We start from the raw sequence: 26,386 nt of genomic DNA, 5'->3' as shown, positions 1-26,386 counted from the left end.
AATAAATGTTACTTATTACCATGTTCTAAATAAAGAATTATTGAAAGGAGGTAATAAATTCAGCTATTCCTTTCACAATGAGTACTTTCTCAAGGCCCTGAGCTCTCAAGAAAGTACTTGAAAGGTTTGTAAGGAATAGGCATAATGAAAAAATGCTAAACTATAAAGTCTGCCAGTTGAATTAAATAAATGTTAACTGATCCTAAAAAGTCAAGGTTTCTCATGGAGATAGTTCTACTTGTCTATAGTGTTGTTTCCTTGGGCATTGCCTTAAAATACCCTATGTCTCAAGGACATCTGATTGTCAGCAAAAAAGATTGTTAATCACAAATTGAAACATGAGTTCAGCAAAAGCTATTTTTTAGTCGTTTCTCTGTTTTGAAGATGTACTTTTAAAGCAATTCATTTTTGTTGCCTGGTAGGACACCAACCACACATTAAGTCACATGACTCCTCTCCAGGATATGCACAGCTGGACAGAGGAGGATTATTCTTTACTCAAGTGCATCGAGTCGATTCTCATCCCTTGAATTAAAAAGCCTCCTTTGATTACAATTTATGGGGTAATGTTCAATCTCCTTAGGAAAATACTTTCTTTCTGATCTCACCAGTCTGCACAACCTTCCAATTTCCTTACCCCAGTCAACCTGCCTGGCCATATCCTCCTCCCTCTTTGCTTTGCAGAAAAAGTCCCTTTTGACTGAAGTGATCTTGCCTAACTTGCCAGATCTTGCTGCCTTGAGACTTAAGTGGAGTTTTCCACATTCCTCAGACAGATTTTGTCCCTCAAATCATTGCAGTCTGGCTCACCGGAACTTTCTCCTGATGAGTGCCTCCAGTGACTTCTGTGTTATAGCCAAGCACTAGCCTTTCGGTCCACACTTGAGTTCTCAATTGACATTTGACACCATTGGCCCTTTCTGCAACCTGAAACACTCCCCCTTGAGTGGAATATATCATGCTTTATGGTTTTTCTTTGACCTCTGATCACAATTCCAGAGTTCACTTCTCTTAATCCTTAAAAGTTAGTGTTCCACAGAGTTCTCTCCCTTTCTTTAATGATAAAGAGAATTGACATGGCAGAAAATATAATCAATGTTTGTATTGGTTGAAGTTATTTTGATGGCAAGAAATGGAAACACACTAGATCCAGGGAACAAAGAAACACATGATCAAGTTTAGGGAAGAGCTTGGGAACCCAAAGTAATAAGAATGTCAACATCAGGATTGTGTGCCTTTTTCTAGGGTGCAATGTTTTACTCAGTTCTTTCATATATTTTGCCTTGCATATCTTTCGTGTTCATTTAGACTCCTAATTGGAACTGTCATTCTGCTATGAAATCTGTTCTGATTCCATCAAGACTTGTTGATTGCACCCATATTTGAGCTAAAATTGTAGGCACAATATATTTTGCTCTTAGTTTACAGTACAACTATTATGGCCATGTGGTCTGCTTTCTTTCTGTAGGCTAGCTAATATTTATGGAATAAACAGCAAGTTGCTTACCTAGTCCCTGAGCCTCTTATCCTCTCTCAGTTCTTGTAGACCTTCCCCTTAGTTTTTTCAGTTTTTCATTTTTTTTTATTAAAATAAGGGTTTTCCATTTTCTTTGTTGAAATAGAGATTAGAAATTTAGAAAGTCCATGAGTTCACTTGTCAAAGTCCAACTGATGTGATTTGTGAATAAATGCACATGACTTGGTTTTCATTAGGGCCTCTTAATAGGAGGAAAATAGTATAGAGCTGACAGCATACATCGTATTTTTAAGAGACAGCTCCTTCAGAATCCATATTGCCCTAAATATTATGTGTGTTTCACAATTTATTTTTGTGTTTTTTTCTTCCTGTTTATTAAATTGACAGAATTTGAAATTAAGCCTAAAAAGTCATTTTGTGTTTTTCATTACACCTTAACAAAGATGGCATGTAATATTGACATCTTATTATGAAGAAGATACATTGGTTTTATGTAAGATAAGAAATGTGTTGTGTCCTGGCAAGTGACAAGACATTTAAAGTGTTGGTGACAAAAATAAACTAGAAGAAGCAGAAATGTGGATAGAAAGGTTAGGAGATATGAATAGCAAAGAACAGAATACTTTGCAAAAGAAAAAGCTAGTTAGTACAGAACTATAATTTGATTTAGATGTGCACCTAGAATATATGACTGCTTAGTCCATTTCTCTATTAAGTTGTTTAATGATCTTAGCAACTAGACACACCTGTGGCTCTGAACTAAGTTGACTTACTATTGGAGAAGTGCTTATCATGAAAAAAAAAAGTTGAAGTACTTATTGAGAGATTTACAAAACAAAACACTCTGTAAATGGAGTAGTCAGGATACTACTAAGTGCTATAACAAGTTACAGTATGTCAATAGCTCAAAGCAGTAGTACCTAAGGAACAATTGGTACCTGAGGGGGTGGGTTTAAATACATAGGTAGCTTTCCTCGTTGCTGATTTTTCAGGGCTATAGTTTCTTCCAGTTAATGGCTCCTTCATGCCCTCCCTAGGGAATGAAGAGCATTGGCCTACCCTGCATTTGGCTGGCACATAAGTAGCAGAAATGAAGAAGGCATTGTCTTTATTTTAATCATCTTTCCCCAAAGTGACACATCACTTCTCTTCATATTCCACTAGCGAGAACTTTCATGTGTCCTTACTTCGATGAATAGTGAGATAGAAAAGGTCATCCTTGTATAACCACCTGATTCTGGCAGCAGTTCTACACTAGAAACTAGAAAACATGAGTCTGCTCTAGTTCACCGAAGGATCACCGAGGATAACAGTTGTTGTATTGTTCCTCCTATACATGGAACACATTAATTTCAACTCGAGAGTAATAACGCAGTACCTCACCCTGTCCTTATATCCAATCCAACATCTCTATGAGGCTGAGCTATCGCTTATTGCATTCTGGCAAAATTGTGAACTAAAATTCATGTTAAATTCTTAATGCTCAACCTCCATTCCCCATTCTGCTCTAGCAAAAATCCTATATACGATGCAATTTACCATTGGAAAAAAGGTAAAGGGAGAACTACCCAGTAATAATTTCCAGTGATAGTAGTAAAACCCAGACGAGGCAGATTATGCCTTTAAATAGACTCTTACATATCCAAAAAGTACTCTTTGTCCTTCATTCTCCATGGCTCCTTAACTATACACATTGGGAGTTTCTTCCTTGTTGATGATCACCTGTGCCTGAGTCATTTTAAGGAATATGACCACATTAGGAATGTGCAGTTTAGGAAACTAAAGACTATTTTTACAGGCAATTTTTTAAAACTGAGTTCCAGCAACCCAAATGCCCAACAATAGATGACTGGATCAAGAAGATGTGGCATATATACACAGTGGAATATTATTCAGCAATCAAAAAAGATAATCTCATGCCATTGATAGCAATGTGGATGGAACTAGGAGTTATGCTCAGTGAAATAAGCCAGAAGGAAAAAGAAAAATATCGAATGGTTTCACTTATAGCAGGAATGTAGGGGAACCAAATAAGACATCAGTGTAAAAAATAATAACAGTACAAAACACAACAAAGCAAAAACAGACAATTATAAATCAGAGACATACTGCAGGGGAGGAAGAGGGAGAGGGATCAGAGGGAGGGAGGGAGGAGCACAGGGGACTGAGGTGATGGTGCACGGGTGCATTGGGGAAGGAAACTATAGGGACTACACCTGAGGGGGTGGGGGGAAGCAAAAAATTGTTTACAAATGAACAATGATGTAAAACATTTTTAAAAATTAATTAAAAAAATAAAACTGAGTTCCAGATTTTTTTTTTTTTGCTGGTTCAGTTATTTTAGAAACAGATTTCATATGAATGGGCCTCCATTTGTTACATGTGCCAGTGCTTATACCTTTATCAGTTAAAGTATGCCCAGAAAAAGAGAATTCTAGGTTTTTCAAGTAGAGGAAACTTAACACAGAGAATTGACTACACACATGACTACAAACAGTAACCAAACAGATGATGGTGAGTAAGTCCAGAGACTAATAGTGTCAAGTAGCTGCTGTGCCCCCTAGGAATAGGAGGGCACACAGGAAAAGCCATTATCAAACATTCTGTGAAACCTCTGCTCTGATAGTAAACTATCACCTGTTCATGGATCTGAATCATCCATATTGTTTGACTTGTATGTGTCCTCCTATGGTGAGAACTCAAATGTTGAATGAACAGAGATATGCTGTAAATCTTTTCACTGAATTCAGTTAGAAATACCTGTAAGAAATTTAAAATGTGACAGAAATGGTGGTATTTAGTACTGGGGTACATGATCCTCAATTTGTCCATCAGCGACAATTATTTGGGGGCCTCAATTAGTCACCCATCATCAGCATTTAGGGAACAGAAATCTTCAGAAGTTTTAACTTAAATGTTCTTGTACAAGACTGTAGAGTTTGGAACAATACCAACTTTTCTATAAATATAGAAGGAAGAATTAAAAAGGAATAAAGTCTGTAGGTGGTTCATGCCAAAATAAATTTTGAAAAGAAAAGGAAGAGGATAGAGAAATGTATGGAGAAAGGAAAAGCCTGTCAGACTTGCTTGGGAAATTGCATCCATTGCTACAGAGAATGGACTGCTCTTCAGTTTTTCTATTTTGAACTCCCCTCTAAGTTGATAATGACATCTCTTTGTCTACTGATTTGATCCTAAAATTATTAAGTATGACCACTTTAGAAAAGTGTAGTTTGCAACTGACAGCTGTATTACAGGCTATTTTTAGGACTGCATTCTAGATTTATTTGCTAGGAAAAAAACTCTGTTTTCCTTTATGGTCATTTTAAAAAAGAATTGGTAAAACATTCCATTGGATAGTTTAGTAATGAAAATAACTAATTCTAGAATATGATCATAATTTTTGAAAACCTCACAGATGCCATTTCATCTATTCTTGGATGTGCCTTTATAGCCTTAAGTGTATAGATGTTCTGGATTCCACTTAGCTATGGGTTTTGGGATAGGCTTGAGAAAAGTCTCAAAATAGAAGATGCGTTTAACAACTTGGAAGTTGAGCATAGTTTTAGAAGGTTTAGAAGTTGAGAATAGTTTTGTCCCTCCTTGAGGGAAAAAGAGCCTTGCCTAAAAACTTCTCAGTGGATATTTCCACTTGTCCCATGGAAAAAAGATTAAGAAGGGAGAAAGGCTGATCATGCCAAAATCGATGGATACGTTGGATACAAAAACATTTTAGCATACCTGAGCATGTTTATAATTTTTCCATTTACATAAAAATTTCATGTTTATTTTACTTTTCATGATGGTTTAAAAAAAACTTAAAATATAATGCACTGCATTTCATATCTTTCTTTTGTCCTCTAGAGCATAGGCCTCATATTTAAAAATATCCATTAAGGCATGGATACAGGCTGTGTCAAAGTTTTGAAAAGACTAACTAGGCAGGGTACATATATGGTTTTATATATATAACGTCTAACATCTGAAGAATAGGCTTTATTTCCTGTGTTGACTTTGTGGTGCTGTAGTGTTACAAAACAACAACAAATTTGGTATTTTTATTAAAAATAATTATATTATAATTTGTCTCAATTATTACAATACTGTCTTTACAGTTTTAAAAACATGCAGTCTGGAAAAAAAATCCTGTTTGCTATTGATCTGGAGCAAAAAATGTGCTATGATCAATCTTGTCCATCTTTAGTTAAGGTGACTTCCTTTCGTACTATTTTGCACTGAAAATATTAAAATATGAGGTATCTTTTTGCTGCATCACATAATTAGTTTTGCTTTCTAAGCATGCTATCTATAATCTCAAAGAACATTTCTTTCTGAATGTCTTTGCCCTGAGGAGTTTGTTCTTCAAATTATAGTTGTCTTTTGAGTATTTTTCAACTGTCAATTCAGCTGTAGCCATTGTGCTATTAATTTATTATGAAGTGATACAGGAAGAAAACTCATTATGTGATAAAATGAAAACACATATTTGTCAAAAAATAAATGAGTCTTTATTGAAAACCCATCTGCTATGTGGTAGAAAGGAATCAAATGGTTATTGGACATAGCGAGACATGACACCTTCTCAAACAGGAAAATAGAGAAATGATCTCGTTTCCAATCCTTAAACACCCTGCCTTGTGCACTTACATGTTTACTTTCTTATCCCTTACAGGTGATTTTATATCCAACTTCAAATAGCTCCAAGTCAGCTGATTTGCACCGAATGATAGTTCCGAAAAATAGCCAGGACTCTGACTTAAAAATCAAATTGGCAGTAAGAATGGATAAGCCACCTCATATGAAGCATAGTGGGTGAGTGTGCACTTGAAAATGTTGTTCTCCTCAACTGCTGGGTTTCATTTCAGTGTATCATATTTGTTATTTTAGCAGGAGAGCGAGTATGTCAGCATTCAGACTTTCTTCCAAAAAGTGACATACATGGACTAACTTAATTTTTTTTAAATACTATAGACATCTCTGTAGCTAAATACATTAGTAAGCAGTACTTGATTAATAATTGGTACTTGATTGTTTTGGGATCATATAATCACTTATATTAATGAAGAGCAGTGTATAGGGAGATAACTTCTCAGAAATATGTTTCAAAATGCAGTAGTTGAAACAAATCTAGAATTTAGGTCTCCATGTATAGTGCAACTTACATAGAATATATCAAAGCTAAAGGGTGGTTCAGGAATAACTCAGGAGTTTTGACAGAAGGGATGTGAGTATTCGTCCAAAGTGTGAGTGAAAAATAAATCTACACTAGAGAAAACTACTCTGGCAGGTAAGGGCAAGGGACCATCTCCCAGGGGTTGCTAAGGGTCTGAGTTATACCCACACTTATTTTCTTTTGTAGTTAGTGAGGGAGCAGGCCTGAGCCCTTGAATACAATAAAATGGGTTTTTTTTTAATAACATAGATCTTTATGAGATTAACACTTTGGGACTTGCTTCAGCCAAATCCTAAGGTTTTAGCCATTAGTAAGGAATGTGGCTGTGTTTCCTACGATGGAGAGAAGTGGTTCTTATGGGTGGCTCACCCTAAGCTTCACAAATGCAGCAGTCTGAAGAAAGCTCAGTCCTGTCCATGGAGGGGTCTCCTGGAGCCCCATCCCCAAGGTCGTGGAGGTGCACACTGATGAGTCATTAAGGATCCTTTCAGGACTTTTAGGGTAAATAAAGTTAGACTGAGTAGGGAGCAGCCCACGTGTGTGCACTGCAGTTGGGGTGGGCCAGTGACTATGTTGCTTGCTTGTTTTGGATGGCAGTGAAGGCAATGTAAGAGCCAGTCTCATCCAGGGGAAAATTACTGCAGAGGGTGGGCTTTTAGAAAGGGATCAGTAATTTGGGCAGCCTATATTATGGCACCTTGAATGTGTGCCGCGGACTAACGCAGCGGTAGACTTGCAGGACTGTCTCAGGATTTGAGAAACTGTGAGGATGCTCAAGGAATCGGCGCATAAATGACAAACAGACACACTTCAAGAGTGAAGATCTGAATGTAATTTGCTCAAAATCATCATACACTTTTATACCTTTTTTAACAATAGATGATTTCATACAATTTAATTCTTTCTCAGCATAAAATACTTTGTAAGGCATAAGACATCTACTTCATTATTCATGTGCATGTGATCGCTGTTCCATGACATGGCACAGTAAACAATCTCCAGGTACTGAATCTACACAATCATTTTTGCCTACACCGAACAGCATTCTTTAAGCTAGCTTTTCTTGATTCGTATCCCAAAACCACAATGATCAAAAAGCATTAATATTTACCTACTGGCACCTCCTACTTTTAGTAATCACGAGCAATATATTCTCTACGTAAGCATTTTGATTTTTATGGTGTTGTCTCATGTGAGAAGTATTATGATTATTATAAAACTACCATTGCCACACACTATTTTCTTTATCATGCATTTCCTGAAACTGATTGTACACATATAAGGAAAAAGCAAAGTAAGTGAAAAAGTAGTATGATTATAGACAGGTTGCTAGGTTGCTACTTATTCTGAAACAATGGCTATCTGACTAATGGTAAAACTGCTTTGTAGGTAATTCCACCAGGCTTGTTTGCAGGTGACGCTCTTAGCAGCCTTGTTTCCATTAAAGGAGGGGTTAATTACTGTGGGCTTGTTGCCTAAATTAGGCTTATAGGCATGTGGACCTTGTTTGATCTGAACGCCAAAGTTTATCATAATGAAGCCCCTCGGGGACTGCGCCTGTCTTAGGTCGTCAGGAGTCACAGACATGAGGCTGGCCAGTGCCTTCTTTAGTCTGCCCCCGATCTTACCCGTCATTGACTGTCCAGTCCAGCGCACAGGGGAAGGGGGTCTTACTCACTCTGATGTGTCTGAGTGAAAGCCTCCCTCTTTCCAGTAAGTTCACTGGCGTTCAGCGGCAGAGGCTGCCGCAAATGTGCTCATACAAGTCAAGTCGATATGACTCAGCTCACAATGCAGATGAAGTTCCTAGGATTTACTATTGAGGGTTCTTTCATCTACCAGCTCACCATTGGAGACATGTTTTGAGCCCCTACTTTGTTGCAACCAAAATAAACCTCAGTGGAATCCCATCCCAGGCCTGATGGAATTGGCAGTCAGGGATTTAGACTTGTTTACAAATAGCCAAGTGATAGTACTATAAGAGAAATGGGAAGGAATACCTCATTCTAACTGGAGATAGTCAATGTGGATCTCCTGAGACACATAATTTTTGAGATGAAACTTGAAGGATGAATTTAGCAAACAGGTAGTAGGCAGGGGACTTCCAGTCCCATAACAGCCTGTACATACATACGCAGGAGTTCTAGAACTTTTAGCCAGTGATGTTTGGTGCGGCTGCCATGGAATACTTTGAGAGTGTTGGAGACCAGAGCTGATGTAAAAGAACAGTATGTTCTGCAAGCACTGCAGTGAGTCCTTTATTTTTAACTCAATCTCTTATTTTGGATGGGTGGCACAACAAGAAATGGGAACCTCTGGATTAAAAATGCCAAATAACCCTTAATTCATGCTTATGCAGCACTATAGAGCCTACCCCTGCAGCCTTCAGATAATCCCAAGAACCAAGATGGAACTTGAAGTTGGGTACAAGCCTTTAGTGCTTGTGAAAAGAGGGCCCTGCTCCAATCCTGCAGTTTCTTTTTTTTTTTTTTTTTTAAGATTTATTTATTTATTTACACAAGCACTGGGTACAGTCAGAATGGGAGGGTGAGAGAATTCACCAGAGCCAGAGCGGGGAATAGAACAGGCAGACTGATGAAATACACTGCTGAGGGGAGCAGCAGGCGAGACAGGAGAGGTCTGCGCGCCATGTGGGACCCTCGCCGGTGGCCGGGCATCAAACTGGTGCTGCAGAGGCTGTGGGCAGCTTTGCAGCCCAGCACTCAACCGCGGCACCACCGGGGAGGCCCAAATCCTGCAGTTTCTTGCCTTAGAATGCTATGCACTGTGTTGGACAATCCAGCCCCTTTCCAAAACCTGGAATTTTTTTTCTTTCCTTTCTTAATCACTGTTTTGCACTGAAGAGGAATTTTTTTGCATCATATCTCAGAACCTTGACTGAGTCAGGATCCCCTGAATGGTCTGGATTTGATTTCTGCCCATGACTATAGTTGAAGAGGGGAATGACTAAAAAGTACATGTGATAGTCTCTCAATTTAACCTGTAAAGCTCAATAGCTCACCTGGGTTCAAATCAGGACTATTTCAGATCCTGGCCACGTTAACTTACCTGCCATTGCTTAAAGATACCACCAGGAATTTCCAGATTCAGGTGTCTCTGCAGGGTATGGGAGATGAAGGAACTCTAGAACTGAAATAAGTTCTTCTAGCAGATGGTGTGTTATGTAGCCTATTAAGTTAGGAACATCATCTTTTGTAATTGTGTTTAATGGCAGTATTGGAGGTATAGATGTGTGTATAGATGTGTGTGGGTAAATGTGATTTAACCCACATCAAAACTATATTCCTCTTTTTTCTGAGCTGCTTCATATATGGATTTTAGGGAACTTAATTACATGTTAGGAGACAGAGTCAACTAACCTTTCCAAGAGCTCTGTCATCTGCCGAGGCAGGAGTATAATGGGAGTAATAGATGAATAGCCTGTTGCCTTAGGGCTGGATTGTGTTCTGTCAATGAGTCATTCTAACATGAGTAATTAACAGATGAATAATGAATAATTGAAAGAGATAAGTCAAGTTTAAAAAATATTAATTTATCTTTAAGATATGGAAACCTCTTACAGATTTGTCAAGTGGATTAAATGATAAATTGGGAGATTATGGATTTTTGATTTCACAGTGTTCTTCCGAACTAGAATTTGAAGTTTTGGAGGACTTGAGTTGTAAAAACCTATTTTCTCTCTTAATAATGTGGATAGCAAGTATATCTCTCTCATGTGAACTATTTTAACATGCATTCTCTTTAATTCATTTATCATGTATATATCACCACTGCATTGTCCCTAAAGAAATATTTTATGTTACCTTGAATTTTTGTGTTCCTAACTGCAATGTTAAACTTTTTAGATCTACTTGAACCTTAGTGCCTCCCACAATGGGTGAGCAAGGATATATTTTATATGAATAATGATGATTAAAATTATAATCATGTGCTCCCTAGTTTTAAGGAAAAAGTAATATTAATGACTGCAAGTTACATTCATAAATTGAAACTTAAAGAGTTCTGAACACAACTTACAGAGAATAGAGCATAATTTTAATGTTTAAAAAAAAACACCTAAAATAAATGAAGTGGTGTTTGATTCTGCATTGTCGAGTTTTAAAATAATCTTTTTGAAGCAGAAAGAAAAATATATTTCTTTGTTTCTGATAATCTATGACTACATATTGTACTTTTAAAAATAAGACTGATGACATAAAAATGAAAAGATTTAATTTGGATAAAATAAATATAATGATAATTTAATTCTTCTAAAACCAAATTGGACTTAACCAACATGACATATATTTGATTTAAACAAAAAGGGTTCATCTATTCATTTACTCCATTTAATTTTATTCAAAAAGCTAATTATATTAACTAACTCTTAAGTAAGGCTGTTAAATGAATTGCGAAGCAGATTTTGAGTGATTAAATAATTCATATCTATCTTTGAATTTATTTTCCTGTTATTTTGGGTAGCTAAAAATCAGAAGTGTTCTTGAAAAAAATGGTATATCTATCCTTTAGCATAGCCTAGTGGTGAAGTAACAGTATTAACCTAAATCTCAGAAATAATATCCCCATTTTTATTAAGTAACATTTTCCTAGTTATGATGCTATTTTCTTAACCAAAAGAAAGGCAAAATGGAACTAATAAGACAAATGACTGTTATGACAATTAAATCTACACCTGAAAAGGAGAAAGAGGAAAATTAAATTAGCTGTCACAATGGTGCAGAAGCATCGTGATCAGGATCTTGCAGAAGTCTGCATGCAGCTGATGGCTTTTATAGCAAAAAAATGAATGAAAACGTCATAAGTATTTAACTGTAAAAGAGTTAAGGATGGGTAAGATACTCTTACCATATAAATCTCCTATTTCTTTTTGTATAGAGCCATGCTTAACTATTGAAACATTTGTTGAATGAATAGCTGTGTTGAAATGTTTTGAAATCTTCATATAATATCTTATTTCATTTACATAAGATTTAAAAGGCACTGGGTCTGTCTCTTACTGCAGGGGAGAGACAACAGTTCAGCTTCCAGCAGGAAGCAGCCCCAAACTGGCTGCTTTGTTGTCCTCCCTTGTTTTCCCATAAAAAGGAACAGATGCAGGCCATTACTGGTGGCCTTGGGGTGGGTTAAGTCTCAGTGCTAGCACTGCTGTGGCCTGAGTTCATCCCTGCCCAGGGAGCTAACCCACACATGGCTCAGCAGACCTCTCCTGTCTCACCTGCTGCTCCCTTTAGTGTATCTACCTGTTCTGCTCCCCACTCTGTCTGGTGAATCCTCTCACCCCCACCCCTGCACCTCTGGCCTATACCCAAGTTCTTCTATGCATAAATAAATATTTTTTAAAAAAGAACAGTTGGGCAGTCAGGGGCTGCATTGTCAGGACTGCAGAAACTCTCAGTCATAGCCTTAAAATTCAAATAGGGCATTTCTCGTAAAGTGAGATAGCCTCACTCTTAAAAATTTGCATTGTTTTGATTATGACTTGAAGTTTATTAGTCTGGCGATCAAACAGAAGAAAATATTATTTTTGCCAAGGTGACATTGTCTTGGAGGGTCCAGGCTTTTCAAAAAAGATGCCTGCCTTTTCCCAGAGAAAGGTGATTTCTCATTTTTTTTTAAAGATTTATTTATGTATACAAGAACTGGGGTAAAGGCCAGAGGTATGGGGGTATGTGAGAGGATTCACCAGAGACAGAGTGGGGAACACAGCAGGCAGATTGACTGAAATACACTGCTGAGGGGAGCAGCGGGCAAGTCAGGAGAGGTCTGCTGTGCCATGTGAGTAGCTCCCTGGCCAGGGATCAAACTCATGCTGCAGTGGCTGCAGATAGCTTCATAGGTTGCTTCTTAACCTCTTGTGCAACCAGAGAGGCCCTGATTTCTCATTTTAAATCAACATTTTATAATGATTTTCCCCATGTCAATGTCTAGTCATGTTTTGATATCTGACTGTCATGTTCACATATTTATATGCACATATATGCACCTGCATATATGCATCTACATACAATATGAATATATAGATAAATGTTTGCATTTCTAGTTGGAATTTACCTCAGTCTGCTTATCCTGATTTCATAGAAGCCCACTTTATTGCTCTGCCAAACTTCTGGCAAAGTGTTTGCCAGGTTTGTGAGAAACAATGGATTCTTTTTCCAAATACAAATTTCAAAAGAGAAAGTACCACGGAAGATATTATGGCACTTCATAAACATGGATGTAGTCATTGTAAAATTATAAAAAAGCATAGGTCACCAGCTAACTTTTTCCAGCTCTCTTGATGTTTGCTATTTTCTGTATGCTAATTTAAATCATTGTTCTGTTTCCCTGTTAACTTACCGGTGATTAATTATGTAATAAAAAATATTTTCAACCTTAACTTTAATAATCATTATGTTAAATGTTTTAACTTACACTCTGAAATACTTGAGTTTTTCCTCATATAAATTAGTTTTTTTGTTAACTTTAAACTCAAATTGTGGCTTCCATTCAAAGCCCTTTACTCTCAAGATTTTTCTCCCAAATAGAAGCATCTTAACACAAGTTATTACTTTTTCCACCTACTTTTCACCTCTGGGCTCTTAAAGGAACCAAAGCAAAATTATTAAAGGTAGAATATGAGCACTTTTTTCTTGATGCTCTTTTAGAAACCAAATACCATATTTGTCACCTAGCAACAGCTTGCTGCCTGACATGCAGAGAAGCCGATAATATAGCACCAACTTTAGAAAAAAGGGAAAGATTTTATGGAGAGGTTGACCAGAAAGAAGGTCATAAAAAAAATCTGAACTCTGCTTCCCTGCCTAAAATGGGTGGGAGTTTTGAAGGATTAAAATAGTGGTTAGGAACAAAGAAGTATTTAGAGTGGCAAATTGTATTTGGCTAGTCCCTATTCACTCCATTAATGAAGATCTTGGTTCTTTCACCAAATTTTCATCATTTAGGCTCTGTCTAAGTCTGAAATCTATTTCATTATTTTAAAACTACAATTAATCCTCTCCAGGAAAATTAAATGAAACATTCATACTCCTGGGCAGGCTATAAACAGTTAACTGATTTTTTTAAGTCAGCGTAGTTAAGAACAGAAGCTTTAAAGTTAGACAGACCTGAGCTCAAATTCTAGCCTTGTCACTTTTTTTTTTTTTTAGATTTTATTTTTAGTTATTCAAGCATACAAGAACTGGGGTGTAGGGCACAGGTGCCAGGGGTGAGAGGATTCACCAGAGATAGTGGAGAGCAGAACAGGCGGATCTACTGAAATACACTGCTGAGGGGAGCAGCAGGTGAGACAGGAGAGGTCTGCTGCTATGCCATGTGGGTCAGCTCCCTGGGAGGGATCGAACTAGTGCTGCAGTGGCTGGTGATAGCCTGATAGAACGAAACTTTAGCCCCTGAGCCACCAGGGATGCTCACTAGCTTTGTCAATTTTTATGTCAAGTTGGTCATTTTATTTCCTTCACAACCTCACTTTTCTCAGTCATCAAGTTGGATTGTCCCGAGCATGAAATGAGTTATAGTACAGTGTTGTTTGGATAGTAGGTGCTTAATTAACTGGTAACAATCATTAAAGTAAGCATTACTTTGAAAAATTATAGACCCTTGAGCTGTAATAAAACCTAGTTTGAACCACATCATTTCACTATATTTAGAAGCAAATGCTGACAGACAGATGGGAAAATAGCCATGCACAAATCCTCACTAATTCCTTGAGAGTAGAAAAGTTATATCCCCTAAAAGGGCCATTTGCTTAATGATTAGGCTTTAATTTGCATTTTTATTTGGCAGCTATTATGAATGTAGGTAGTGGTGGTTATCTGTTTACGTTTTGCTGAGAACTTTATTTTGTCTTCTCTGTCCAGTGGGAGGAAATTGAAAATACTGCATAAGCGCTTTTAACCATGTCTAAGCAACTGACTTGAATGATTTATGTAAGAAATAAGCTCAGGTTCTCAAAAAGAACATCTGGAGATTATTCCATAGCAAGTGAGAGGGAATAAGATGGAACTTTCCCCTTTACTTCATTCCAGTGAATTCTGTTTTAAAAAAGGCAAATGCTTTCAAAGCATGGTATTTTAAATAACTGGTGATGCCTTTTAGTGCAATTACACATTTTAATTTTCTTGCTTTAATTCACTGGACAAGTGCTACTTGATCTACATAACTAGCAGTATATCAGATGTTGCTAGATGTGATGTTAACAACTTTGATACAAGTTGTTGATTTTGACAATTTTTACATGCCAAATTCATTTTAATTTCATCTCAGGTGTTGTATGCTTTAAATTGTAGTTTTATATGTGCTTCATTGAAGGAAGGACTGATAAGTCTGAACAACTACTCAGAACTTACTAAAAGACGTATTTTGTAGTTATCATCACATTCAAGACTTTGCGTAATTGAATAATTAGTTGAATTATATGTGCTAATGTTTCATGAAAATAATTGCCAGGAGAGATTGGTGTCATTGAGATGAGGTTCTGAAACTGCTGCTTGAACATTCTCACCTGGTTCTATGGATGCTAACAACTATGGGCTGTTTTGATGATGGGCGTGGTTCACACATCTGAGTAGTTGTGAACTGGTTCCCTAAATCATACATAGTGGTGTAAACCAATGTTATCTCAATAAAAAAAGAAAATATTCTCCCCAACAACTGACATGAAGATGATGAATTTAAAAAGGGACCAATACCTTGCTCATCAGAGTGACAAAAGAATCATGGACTTATAAATAGGGGAGGGTGGGGCCTCCCTGCTGGCCTTGGGGTTAAGTCTCAGTGCCACCACCTAGACAGCCTTCCTTATGGCCTGAGTTGAATCCCTGCCCAGGGAGCTGACCACATGGCACAGGAGACCTCTCCTGTCTTACCCGCTGCTCCCCTTAGCAGTGTATTTCACTAGGTCCACCTTTTCTGCTCCCCACTCTGTCTCTGGTTAGTCCTCTCACCCCCCGCACCTCTAGCTTATACCCTAGTTCTTATATGCATAAATAAATAAAATCTTTTTTAAAAAAATAAAAAATATTTAATGAATAAAGGGGGGACCAATCGAGGAAGCACGCAAAAGACTGCTCTCAAGATTTGTAAGGATTCTAAAGAGTCAGAGTCAAAAGTAGGGAAACATTTAGGAGCCTGAAGACTGCATGAATTGGAAAATAAGATGGACAGAGCATGGTAATAGTGAAGGGCAGCATCAGAGATCGTGTTCAACATATTACAGCAAAACTGGCCTCATTTGGAAGCCCCTGACAGAAGGAGTTAATTGGCTTCGGGGAGATATGGCCAAGATCCTGTGGGATTAAATGAGTGTTAGTGGAAGGTAATGACAAATAGGACAGTCTGAAAATACAGAAATAATAAAAAGGAATCTCTTGAGTAGTCCCACCTTGTCTAGTAGTATTTTAATTCCAGCATTCCTCCCATAAATGATAACATACAGTCATAAGGAATAGTTGCTCTCTTTATGATCATCCTAGACTTGGACATTGGTAACAGAATATACCATCACAGACACAGTTCTGTGTCTAGATTAGAAATGTGCGTAGATCATTATAATTTAGTGATAATGGAGAAGATAACATATGAATTTGAGGCAGATGGATATGTGTTGTGATATAAAAAGCATTATCACAATTTTAACATTCACCCCAGTGTTAATGATGTGAACAGAAAGAGCAAAGAGTTTGCAAGTATTACATTTCTAATCATCTTGGAATCATTTATATCCTTAAAGGTAAAGGACATCAATATTCAAATCAGAGAGGAAAAGTACAATTAAAAAAAAATCAGTTTGTTACCTTTCAGAAAGAATGAACATGACTTTATTTCATGTATCAGTACTTCTGAAGAAAATTTTTTTAAAGATTATTTATTTATACAAGCACTGGTTACAGTCAAAAGCGCAGGAGGGTGAGAGAATTCACCAGAGCCAGAGCCGGGAACAGAACAGGCAGACTGAGGAAATACACTGCTGAGGGGAGTAGCGGGTGGCAGGAGAGGTCTGCGCACCATGTGGGACCCTCGCCAAGTGGCTGGGGATCGAACCAGCGCTGCAGAGGCTGCAGGCAGCTTTGCAGCCCAGCGCTCAACTGCTGCACCAACAGGGGAGGCCCTGAAGAAATTTTTTTTTAATTTAACTATGGATTAGAAGAGTACAGCAAGAGTAAAGACCAAAGGTCAGAGAAAATTTGAATATCAGCTGTTTCTAGCTTTGCGAACTTGGCAGAATTATCCCTTCTGCCAGTGAAACTCATTTTGTAGTTTCTTTTATTAATCATTTGCTCTTCACCCTAGTGGTCAGTTCCTATATCTCTGAAGCATTTCCCACTGATAAATTTTTTTCCGTTCTTCTGCCATCCCCAGTTCAAATTCTAGGCAAAAACAAAACAAAAACAAAACAAAACAAAAAATCTTCTAGTGACTCTTGTATTGATTTCCCTATCTCCATCTCTATTACAAATTGTTCAGAAATTGAGGGAGAATATTGATAGCTCTACTCAAACAAACCTGTAGTGGTACTACTTTGACCATGGGATTAGATTCACAGTCTTTAACACCCAAATCCTTCCAAAACATAGCTCCACATAATCTGTATCCAACACAAACCCCTAACTTCAGCCACATAAATCAGTTCATTGACTGAAGTTGCTTTTACTAACCCAGTCCTATTTCTTCCACCCTTTTACTTAGCCATACCTACCAGTCTGGTATCAGGTTACACGTTTTCTCCCTAGTACAGATATTCCAAGAAAGGTCATTTCTGTATAATCTTCTTGAGCAGACTCTCAACTAACTGCCAAATTACTTAGTCCCCATCCTGGTTTGGGGGAAACTGTGAGCCCTTTTTATACCACAAGAGTCCAGAGAGGCTCTGACCCTCCCTCTGCCCCATTGGGATCACCCCCACTTTGTTACAGCACAACCTGCATGACAGAATGTGCAGCGGAAAGTGGGATAGAAACCTCGCCACTCAGCTCCCGCATGTACCATTAATCGCCTGCCTTCCCTAGCTTCAACTTTCTTTTCATCATTGCCTGCTGACTCTAGAAGACTGGGCTTTCCTTCTTTCTGTCTTCTGACATCTCTTCCTTATATAGGATTCTGATTAAGTTGGTCAGACCTGCTTTTTGTTACACTGAAGAAGGAGGTATGTTTAATTAGAAAATGTGTTCTTTGTGCGTGTGGTAGATCAACTATATAAAAGGTCCCAATAAATGGGCTCACTAAATCCACATTCTTGGCCCTATATCTATGTTGCCTTCTCCAACTGTGGGCTTAGCCATGTGATATGCTTTGGCCCCTGGGAATGCAGTAAACTTGGCCTAAGCAGAGTAGACAAAGCACTTAAGCATTTCTCTTGTTGTCTGATGTGTGAACTAGACCACTAGAAGAGCAGGCTGCAGTCTGCCCAGGGGTCCTGACCAGGGTCTCAGACATGAGTCTGTACATTTCTATACACATATGCACATTCATACATACATATGAATATTTGCATATAATCTTGCTCATATGCCTCTCTAAATATACTATAATTCTGTATTGCATCAAAATGAACTTTTGAGCGATTTCCAGATTTTTGTCTTTGCAGGCAGTGCTACTGTGAGCATCTTGTGTGTGTCTCCTGCTACATACATGCATAATCTCTCAAGTGTGTCCTTAAAAGTAAAATGGTGAGAATGTGAATGTTAGGTTTGCACGATAATACTAACCTTGTAAAGATTCAGCAGTGGATATACCAATGTGCATCTTTTCCAACTACACGTAAGATCCTTTTTTGCTTTTACCAAATTCTACCTACTTAGACTTTCATATCCTTATGTCTTACAGCTATATTACCATCTCCTGAAGTCAGAAATCATTACTCTTCTACTGAGCATCAGAACACAGCAGATAAGAATGAAATAGTCATTGATAATTGGTTGATTTTTAACTTTCAAGTTAAGGGACCATATGGAAATTTCTTGATACTCCTCATCTTTCAATGACAGACTCACTCAAGCATTCTAAATCTGTGCTCCCAGATTCCCTGAACATCCTTTATTATGAAGTTATAACAATTCATAAATTTGTCTCTCTCTTACACGATTAGTTCCATGTGAACTAGAACTTGTTATTCACCATTCACCATTGTTTGACCAGGCACTAAACACATGCTTTGTTTTCTCAAATCTGCCATTCAACAAATATTTATTGATTAAAATAAATGCATTGATTTAATCAATAAATTCATAAATTTATTGATTAAAATAAAATAAATGAATTTATTTTAATAAATTCATTTTGATGCCATACAGAATTATAGTTTATTTATAGAGAGGCATAAGAGGAAGACTAAATGCAAATATTCAAATGTATGTATGTGCATATATGTGTATAGAAATGTACAGACTCATGATTAAATATTAACACTGCTTTTTTTAAAACTGTACTTTTCCTTTCTAGTAATTTACTAACTTTAAGGATATAAATGATTCCAAGGTGATTAGAAATTTAATACTTGCAAGCCTCTTTGCTCTTTCTGCTCCCATCATTAACACTGGGCTTTTTACACTGGGATCCAGATTCTTTGAACAATAGGATAAATGGATGGATGAAATTTGATATGAAAATAGTGACGCTTGCACAGACATCAGCAAAAGAAATAAAGGCACAAAGCTAATTATCTCCCCCACTGAAATAGAACAACTGTTAACCTAGTAGCATGGGCCAGAAAATGAAGAAAACTGTAAAATGTAAAACAATTTAAGTTGGCAAAACATAAGCATACAAACAGAATCTCTGTTGCTTCTTCCATAACTTTGACAACCAGCCTAGTTAAAAAGATATCATAAATATCACAAAATCAATTTTAGCTACATCCCAAAACCTTTACATCAAAATTCAAAAACTAGTAGAAAATAGGTTTTTATTTTGATTTTTTGCTCTTTGAAGGTGTTAATAACTCCACACACAAAAGTGTTTCCAAGTCAGAAAACCATCATTTTCACTGTTCCCTCTGGTTAGTGAAAAGACCAAGAATATAATGATTTGAAAACATGTAAATACTGTCACTGTAGTTAATGAGAACTGTATATATAAGTATTAAAATAAAGAAGTAAGGCACACATTTAAAAGTTAAAAATAAAAGTGCTTCTCTTTATCTGACCCCATTAACTGTATCAACAGTTTTGTGCCTATTTCTCTGTCTACTAAACCCTCATTTACAGTAATTTTAGATATCTCCTGTTTCAACTACTGAGATTGTCTACTGGCAACATCCACTCTATTTAATGTTCTGACCATTAAAGTCAAATCATGAAAAAATGGGTTAAAAATTATTTCTTAATTAAAATTTTCCCTACAACATGCATTTATACAAAATCAATTGGTTGCAATGAGTTACATAAAATGAAAAATTGAACTCTGTGATATAGAGCACAAATTGCAATAATGATTGATCGGTAATGTCAGTAAAATGAAGAATTACTAGGCAAGAAGGAGAAAAGTGTTTATCCTGCTACCAAATCTCCACTGAATGGATTGTAACTGCGGTCTTTCTTACAGTATTTCTTACGGTAATTGTCAGGAAGAGGTATGAAGAATTGTAAGGCCTTCATAATATGTCTTGCCATTTTAATTGCTGAGAGAAGCAGGAGAATCTTAATTGCCAGGAGATGTATTACTAATTAAAGTGTCATTCTACATTCATTCTGAAATAATTAGTTTGCATATTTGTAAGAACTGAGATATAAATTTAGTTCCAAATTCAAGAGCATACCCACAACAGACTTTGTTAAAACGATCTATGGTTAAGAAAGGTTAACAATCATAAAATTTTAAATGTTTCCTTAATGTGGTACAATTGAGTTTTTTATTGGATTATTGAACTTGAAAGAATAAAGTTCATGTATTTTAAAACTTAGTATGATTTTTAAATTGCTGTAACACTCAGTTGAATTCCTAAATTGCTTTTAGATTTCTGGGTATTGATATTTTCTTCATTATTTTACTTTAATATTAATCACAATTTGAGAGAAAACTATTTCAGTAAAGAATGATGTCAACATACACAGTTATATAAATTACAAGTTCTGTTAACACTACGTGGCAACTTGTGAATATATTCATGATTCAAAAGGACTTTTTTTTTTTAAAGATTTATTTATACATATAAGAACTGGGGTACAGGCCAGAGGTATAGAGGATGAGAGGATTCACCAGACACAGAGTGGGGAACAGAACAGGCAGATTGACTGAAATACACTGCTGAGGGGAGCAGCGGGTGAGTCAGGAGAGGTCTGTTGTGCCATATGGGTAGCTCCCTAGCCAGGGATCGTGCTGCAGTAGCTCCGGATAGCTTCATAGATTGCATCTTAACCCCTTGCACCACCAGAGAGGCCCTCAACAGGAGTTTTAAAGTTCTAGTTTAAATCTCAATTCCTAGTTAAAATGAATTAACCTGAAAGGTCTTGTTATCCTTCCTTATCTTCAAGTCTGACTGAGAGAGAAAGACTTAGAGTGGAATTTTTGGAAAAGTTCCAAGAAGCCCCAAGAAGCTTATGAGTCACTTTTACTGATATTGGACTCAATATTGCATCTCCCGCCCCCCCCCCGCCACAGTGGCGCAGTGGTTGAGCGCTGGGTTGAGAAGCTGCCCGCAGCCTCTGCAGCACAGGTTCGATCCCTGGCTGCTGGGCGAGAGTCCCACATGGCGCACAGACCTCTCCTGCCTCCCGCTGCTCCCCTCAGCAGTGTATTTCCTCAGTCTGCCTGTTCTGTTCCCCTCGCTGGCTCTGGTGAATCCTCTCACCCTCCTGCGCTTCTGACTGTACCCAGTGCTTGTATAAATAAATAAAAAAAAGAAAGAAAAATATTGCATCTCCCCAGCTTTTAAAACAAGACCCATTTGCCATGTGATTCTTGTCAGAGTTGCAAATACATGTGTCTTCTTCAGACACAAGGATATTCTCTGTTAATTCTTGAAGGAATAGGTGGTTGATATAATAGGATAACTAACAAGTATGTCCTTTCCCTGTAAGTCATGTGAACATAATGGCAACATTCTATAACAGTAACTGGCAATTTTTAAAATAGGACATACATCCATTATCTAGTAGACTTTTAGAATACTTATCTGTCATACTGCTTATTAGCAAGCTGATACACATATGATTTCTTATACCTGTGACATCAAAATAAAACAGAATGATTGCTTTAAATATGTGTGTGTATATCTTTAAAGATTAAAATCTTTAATTTTTGCAACCAGTTTATTTTATGTTATCTTGTTTGATGATACTTTTATATGACACTGTTAACTACATTTTTAGTTCTTATGCTGTGTGAAATATTTATGATTTATGATATATATTTATATACCATTTATATGGTATAATTGATGTTAATATTCATTTATAGAGAAATTAATGGGGTATAAAGAGGTTAAGGAATTTCACCAAAGTCGTGCAACTAGAAAATGACTATAATTAAAAAACTCATTTGCCTATGACACAGAAACATTAACTCCAAAGGGCACCTGCATCCCTATGTTTATAGCGGCACTATTTACAACAGCTAAGCTATGGAAACAATCAAATGCCCAAAAATAGATGACTGGATCAAGAAGATGTGGTACATATACACAATGGAATATTACTCAGCAATCAAAAAAGATAAACACATGCAGTTTGCAGCAACATGGATGGAGCTAGAAGGGATTATGCTCAGAGAAATAAGTCAGAAGAAAAAGAAAAATACCGGATGGTCTCACTCATAGCAGGAATTTAGAAAACCTAAATAAGGGACCAGGAAAAAGACTAATTAATACAAAGTAAAAATCAATATCAACAAGCAACTACAAACCAGAGACACACTATGGGGGGGGGGTGGAAAGGGGTGGGTACAGGGAAGATTAGGGTCAAAATAAGGGGGGATACAATTGTTTGAGGAATATAACCAAAATGAAAAAACATACATTGTGCAAAAATGAAAAATGATGTAAGAATTATATAAAATAAAATATTAAAAAAAAAAAAACAAAAAAACTCATTTGCCTGATCTTGGAGCTGTTCTCTAGGCAAAACTAGGCAAAACTGCCTAGTAATACACAATACTTAAGTGATCACATTAGAAGTTCGCAAATTTCAAATGCCACCAAAGCCTAAGCAAGTCAAATAAAATGTGTCAAGTTAAAGTATATGGCCATGAAGAATAGATTAATCAGGGTTATGGGAGTCAAGAAACATGAAAAAAATTCAAAATAGATATTTTTAGTGTTGCGTTTTAAAAGCACATCTGCAAGCCAGAAGTGACCCATAAGGTCACCATCTTGCGTCTCTTGGTTTATAAAAATTATCCCTTTCTATACTTACCTATGAATAATTTTTGAGGCTTTGCCGGTTGCCACATACTCAGAAATTGCACTTATTTTCTTAATGAATAAGGCACCTTAGTCAGTCACATATTTTGAAATTGATTTCACTTCAACAAGAGAGTGAAATGAATTAAAAATGCACTTTTTAAAAACCTTCATATATTCCTTTAATTCTTTAATGAAATCCCCATTGATGTACACTGCTATTAATCTTTATCTAATTAAATGATCCTTTCCTTGTTTTCCTGTATGGTTTCTAACATTAAGATTTCCAAGGCATAACCCTATTAATTATTGAATAACCAATTTACAAACTAAATATTAAGGTGTTGATTTAGGACATACAGTTTAGCATTAGTCTGATATTTATTCATCCTTTCAGTTCTCTTTCATCAGTATATAGTGGCACAGTGAATACCTTAATTCATAAGTACATTTTAAGCCTGAGCTTTTGTAGGAAATTATATAGAAAGCAAACCTGCATAATGTCTTTTAGCCAAGTGAATATGCTTAATCCCCTCTGGATGGTTACTTTGCTAAAATAACATTCAAATTCTATTTGGGCAAGGTTTTATTTCAATACACTTCTCATATTAAAATCTTAGACTGTGTCTAGTTCAAGCAATTTAGTACAATAGCAAATGGTTTTGACTGCTTGAATGTAAGGATAGGAAACAAAATTATTTGTTAAAGTACTGTAGAATTTAGATGAAAAATTAAAATCATCCTTATAAAAGAATGCATATATAATAAATAGAATTTAGACCGCCAAATATTCAAACTTCTAAATCAGTGGCAAATTAAGTAGCCCATAGTGCTGGAGATGTGAATATTATATAATGAGGATAATAAAGGACTTGAATGTGATGTGCTTTGGGTGCATGTTAGTAGTTAATTCCAATATGAATGCTTTGCAATCATTTGTTGGTTGAGATGCATGTGTTCGGCTAAATGGAAATCTTGGACGTTCTCTCATACACCCCATTATTTGTAATTGAACACCTGATTTCTATCATGCAACAAATTAACATCTGCACTAGATCTGTCTTTTATGCATATGGATACACTGATTAGAATTTTGCAGATAGGCAGATACTTGAAAACAAAAAGACAACATTGTGAAACACTTCCAGCCATAATTTTTGATTACATATTGAGAATCGTTTAATTATCTTACTCCATTTAATTAGCCCTTCTACTTAGGTCAATTGCTTTTTTTATGAACATGACATGTTAGCAATTTGTTAATTGGCATGAAATAACATGAGACTTTTTCTGGGTATTTTGCATGAGGAGTACCTGTGCTTAAGGAAGCCAAGGAAAATGCAAAGAAGTAAATGTGTTCATTAGCCCCTTATGCCACTTCCCAGGGCCACCATGTGGTGCCACCAAAACATGTGTTTCTGCCCTTTGAATGTCTGTCCTTCTGTTACACCGAATGAGTTTGTTGATTTGAGCAGTTAAAAAAATTTTGAGATCATAGATATACATTTAAAATAAGAGAACGAGGGCCTCCCTGGTGGCGCAGGCAGTTGAGCACCGCACTGTGAAGCTGTCCATGGCCTCTGCAGTACAGGTTCAATCCCAGCCGGCTGGCGAGAATCCCACATGGCGCAGCAGACCTCTCCTGTCTCGCCCGCTGCTCCCCTCAGGAGTGTACTTAGTCAGTCAGCCTGTTCTGTTCCCCGCTCTGTCTCTGGTGAATCCTCTCACCCTCCTGCACAGCGGGCCTGTATACCCCGGTTCTTGTATAAATAAATAAATCTTTAAAAAAATGTGATGTTTAAAAAAAAATAAGAGAATGATAAAAGATAAAGAAAAAATGGATTTATGCATAAAAGTGCTGGAGGGTGGGAGGGAGATGGGCATGTAAGAAATTTATATGCATGTAAGAAAATTACTATAAAAATTTAGTATCAACCCTTTAAGCTCCAAACCTGTGGACTGATGTTTTATGTTATAAATGCTCTTTACATATCAACAGTATCCCTTCATGGAATTGATTGAGGTCCCTTAATGTATTGTTTCTATATATATCCATCAAAGTAAAAAATGTATGTAGCTGACAAGTTTATAAATGGTTTTTAGTATGATAAAATAAAATATAAATTTCTATAGAGTATATGCCAAAGGGAAAGTTAAATTTTTTCTTCCAAAGAATTCCTCTGGGACCTGGTGCTAACAGACAACTACCAGTATCCACTGTTGGGAAAACAAGTGTTTAGCCAGAACCCTTTTAACCATCTTGTAATATATTCAGCCTCTGAAGTATCATTTTTCTTCCCAAATCCTAAATCAACTATTACTGTACCATTACAACAATGAGGAACTCTGTGATAGAAGAGGAGAGCATAAGATAATATTGATTTTTTTATCTTTTACTTTATTCTAAATAGGTTTGGTGGTCACTTCATTGCAGAATAGAATTTAAGAGTTAAACAATTTAGAGATCAGTTGACCCAACATTAGTATTTTATAAAGAAAATAGTAAGGCCAAGCCTGGTGGGCCTTTCTAAAGTATGCGTGAGTACCTGTTCGGCTAACCCATACCCAGTGGATTCTGAGCAAAGCATCAAATCGGGTATTTCTGGCAAATGCAAAGAAAAGTTAACAACTCCAACCCGGTGAGAATTGTTTCCATTTTCTTGCTTGTTAGTAATGTTTCATCCACTTGGGGGCACTATGATCAAATTTAAGAAAGAAAGAAATATGTTTTTTTCTCTTATGTCAGTTAGTGAAAAATACTACAAAAGGAAAGCTAACTTACTGAAATTCTTTTCAGCAAAATGACTTTTTAAATATAAATATATAAATTTATATTTTTAAATATATAGATATGGCTGAGGTTTTTAAGTTTCAGGATAGGTGAGATTATTTAGTGGCTAATGTGTGGTCTCTGAACCAAGAATATCAGCATCACCTGAAAACTTGTTAGAAATGCAGAATCAGAAACTTAGGGATTGGGACCCTGCAGTCTATATTTCACAAGCTCTCTTTGTCAGATTTCATTGCTTGCCAATATTGGGAATCAGTGACAGTTTAAAAAAAACAATTAGACTTTTTTATTTGCAACTTTCAAAAAAAATTAGGGTTAATGTTAGCTTATGAAATGTCCTTAAAATATTGCAAAAATGTGTTTCTTAAGAAAGGCCCTTTTCCTACCTTGAAAATAAATAAGTCTGAATAATTAGATGAAGGTATTTTTGTGTCATTGATTATCGGTAAACACAAGTCAGAAAAGTTATTTTCATTCCTGTACACCGTACCCAAATAGTTGTAATTTACTGAAATTTTGAGATAGTCCTTTGTTTTATATTTTGTAGAAACATCAGCCAATCAGTGGAATTTCCTCAAATCTAACTCCTTTTGA

General features: G+C 36.5%; 1 protein-coding gene across 15 annotated transcripts in view; it reads left to right on the top strand.

Moving 5' to 3' along the window:
- The window catches only part of CADPS2 (calcium dependent secretion activator 2), a gene marked incomplete at both ends in the record, with an annotated part of 405,485 nt that overhangs the window by 216,868 nt on the left and 162,231 nt on the right, over nt 1-26,386 (top strand). For all 15 annotated transcript variants that reach the window (XM_084229261.1, XM_084229256.1, XM_084229258.1 and 12 more), the window contains one exon: nt 6,150-6,289. In XM_084229261.1, the coding sequence (XP_084085387.1) occupies nt 6,150-6,289 (140 nt within the window). The remainder of the gene's footprint in view (nt 1-6,149; nt 6,290-26,386) is intronic.

Source organism: Talpa europaea (genome assembly GCF_964194135.1).
Source record: "Talpa europaea genome assembly, chromosome: 3".
In the NCBI taxonomy this organism is placed as follows: Eukaryota; Metazoa; Chordata; class Mammalia; order Eulipotyphla; family Talpidae; genus Talpa; species Talpa europaea.
The sequence above is the reverse complement of the archived record's forward strand: the minus strand, read 5'-3'. Positions and strand labels throughout refer to the sequence as shown.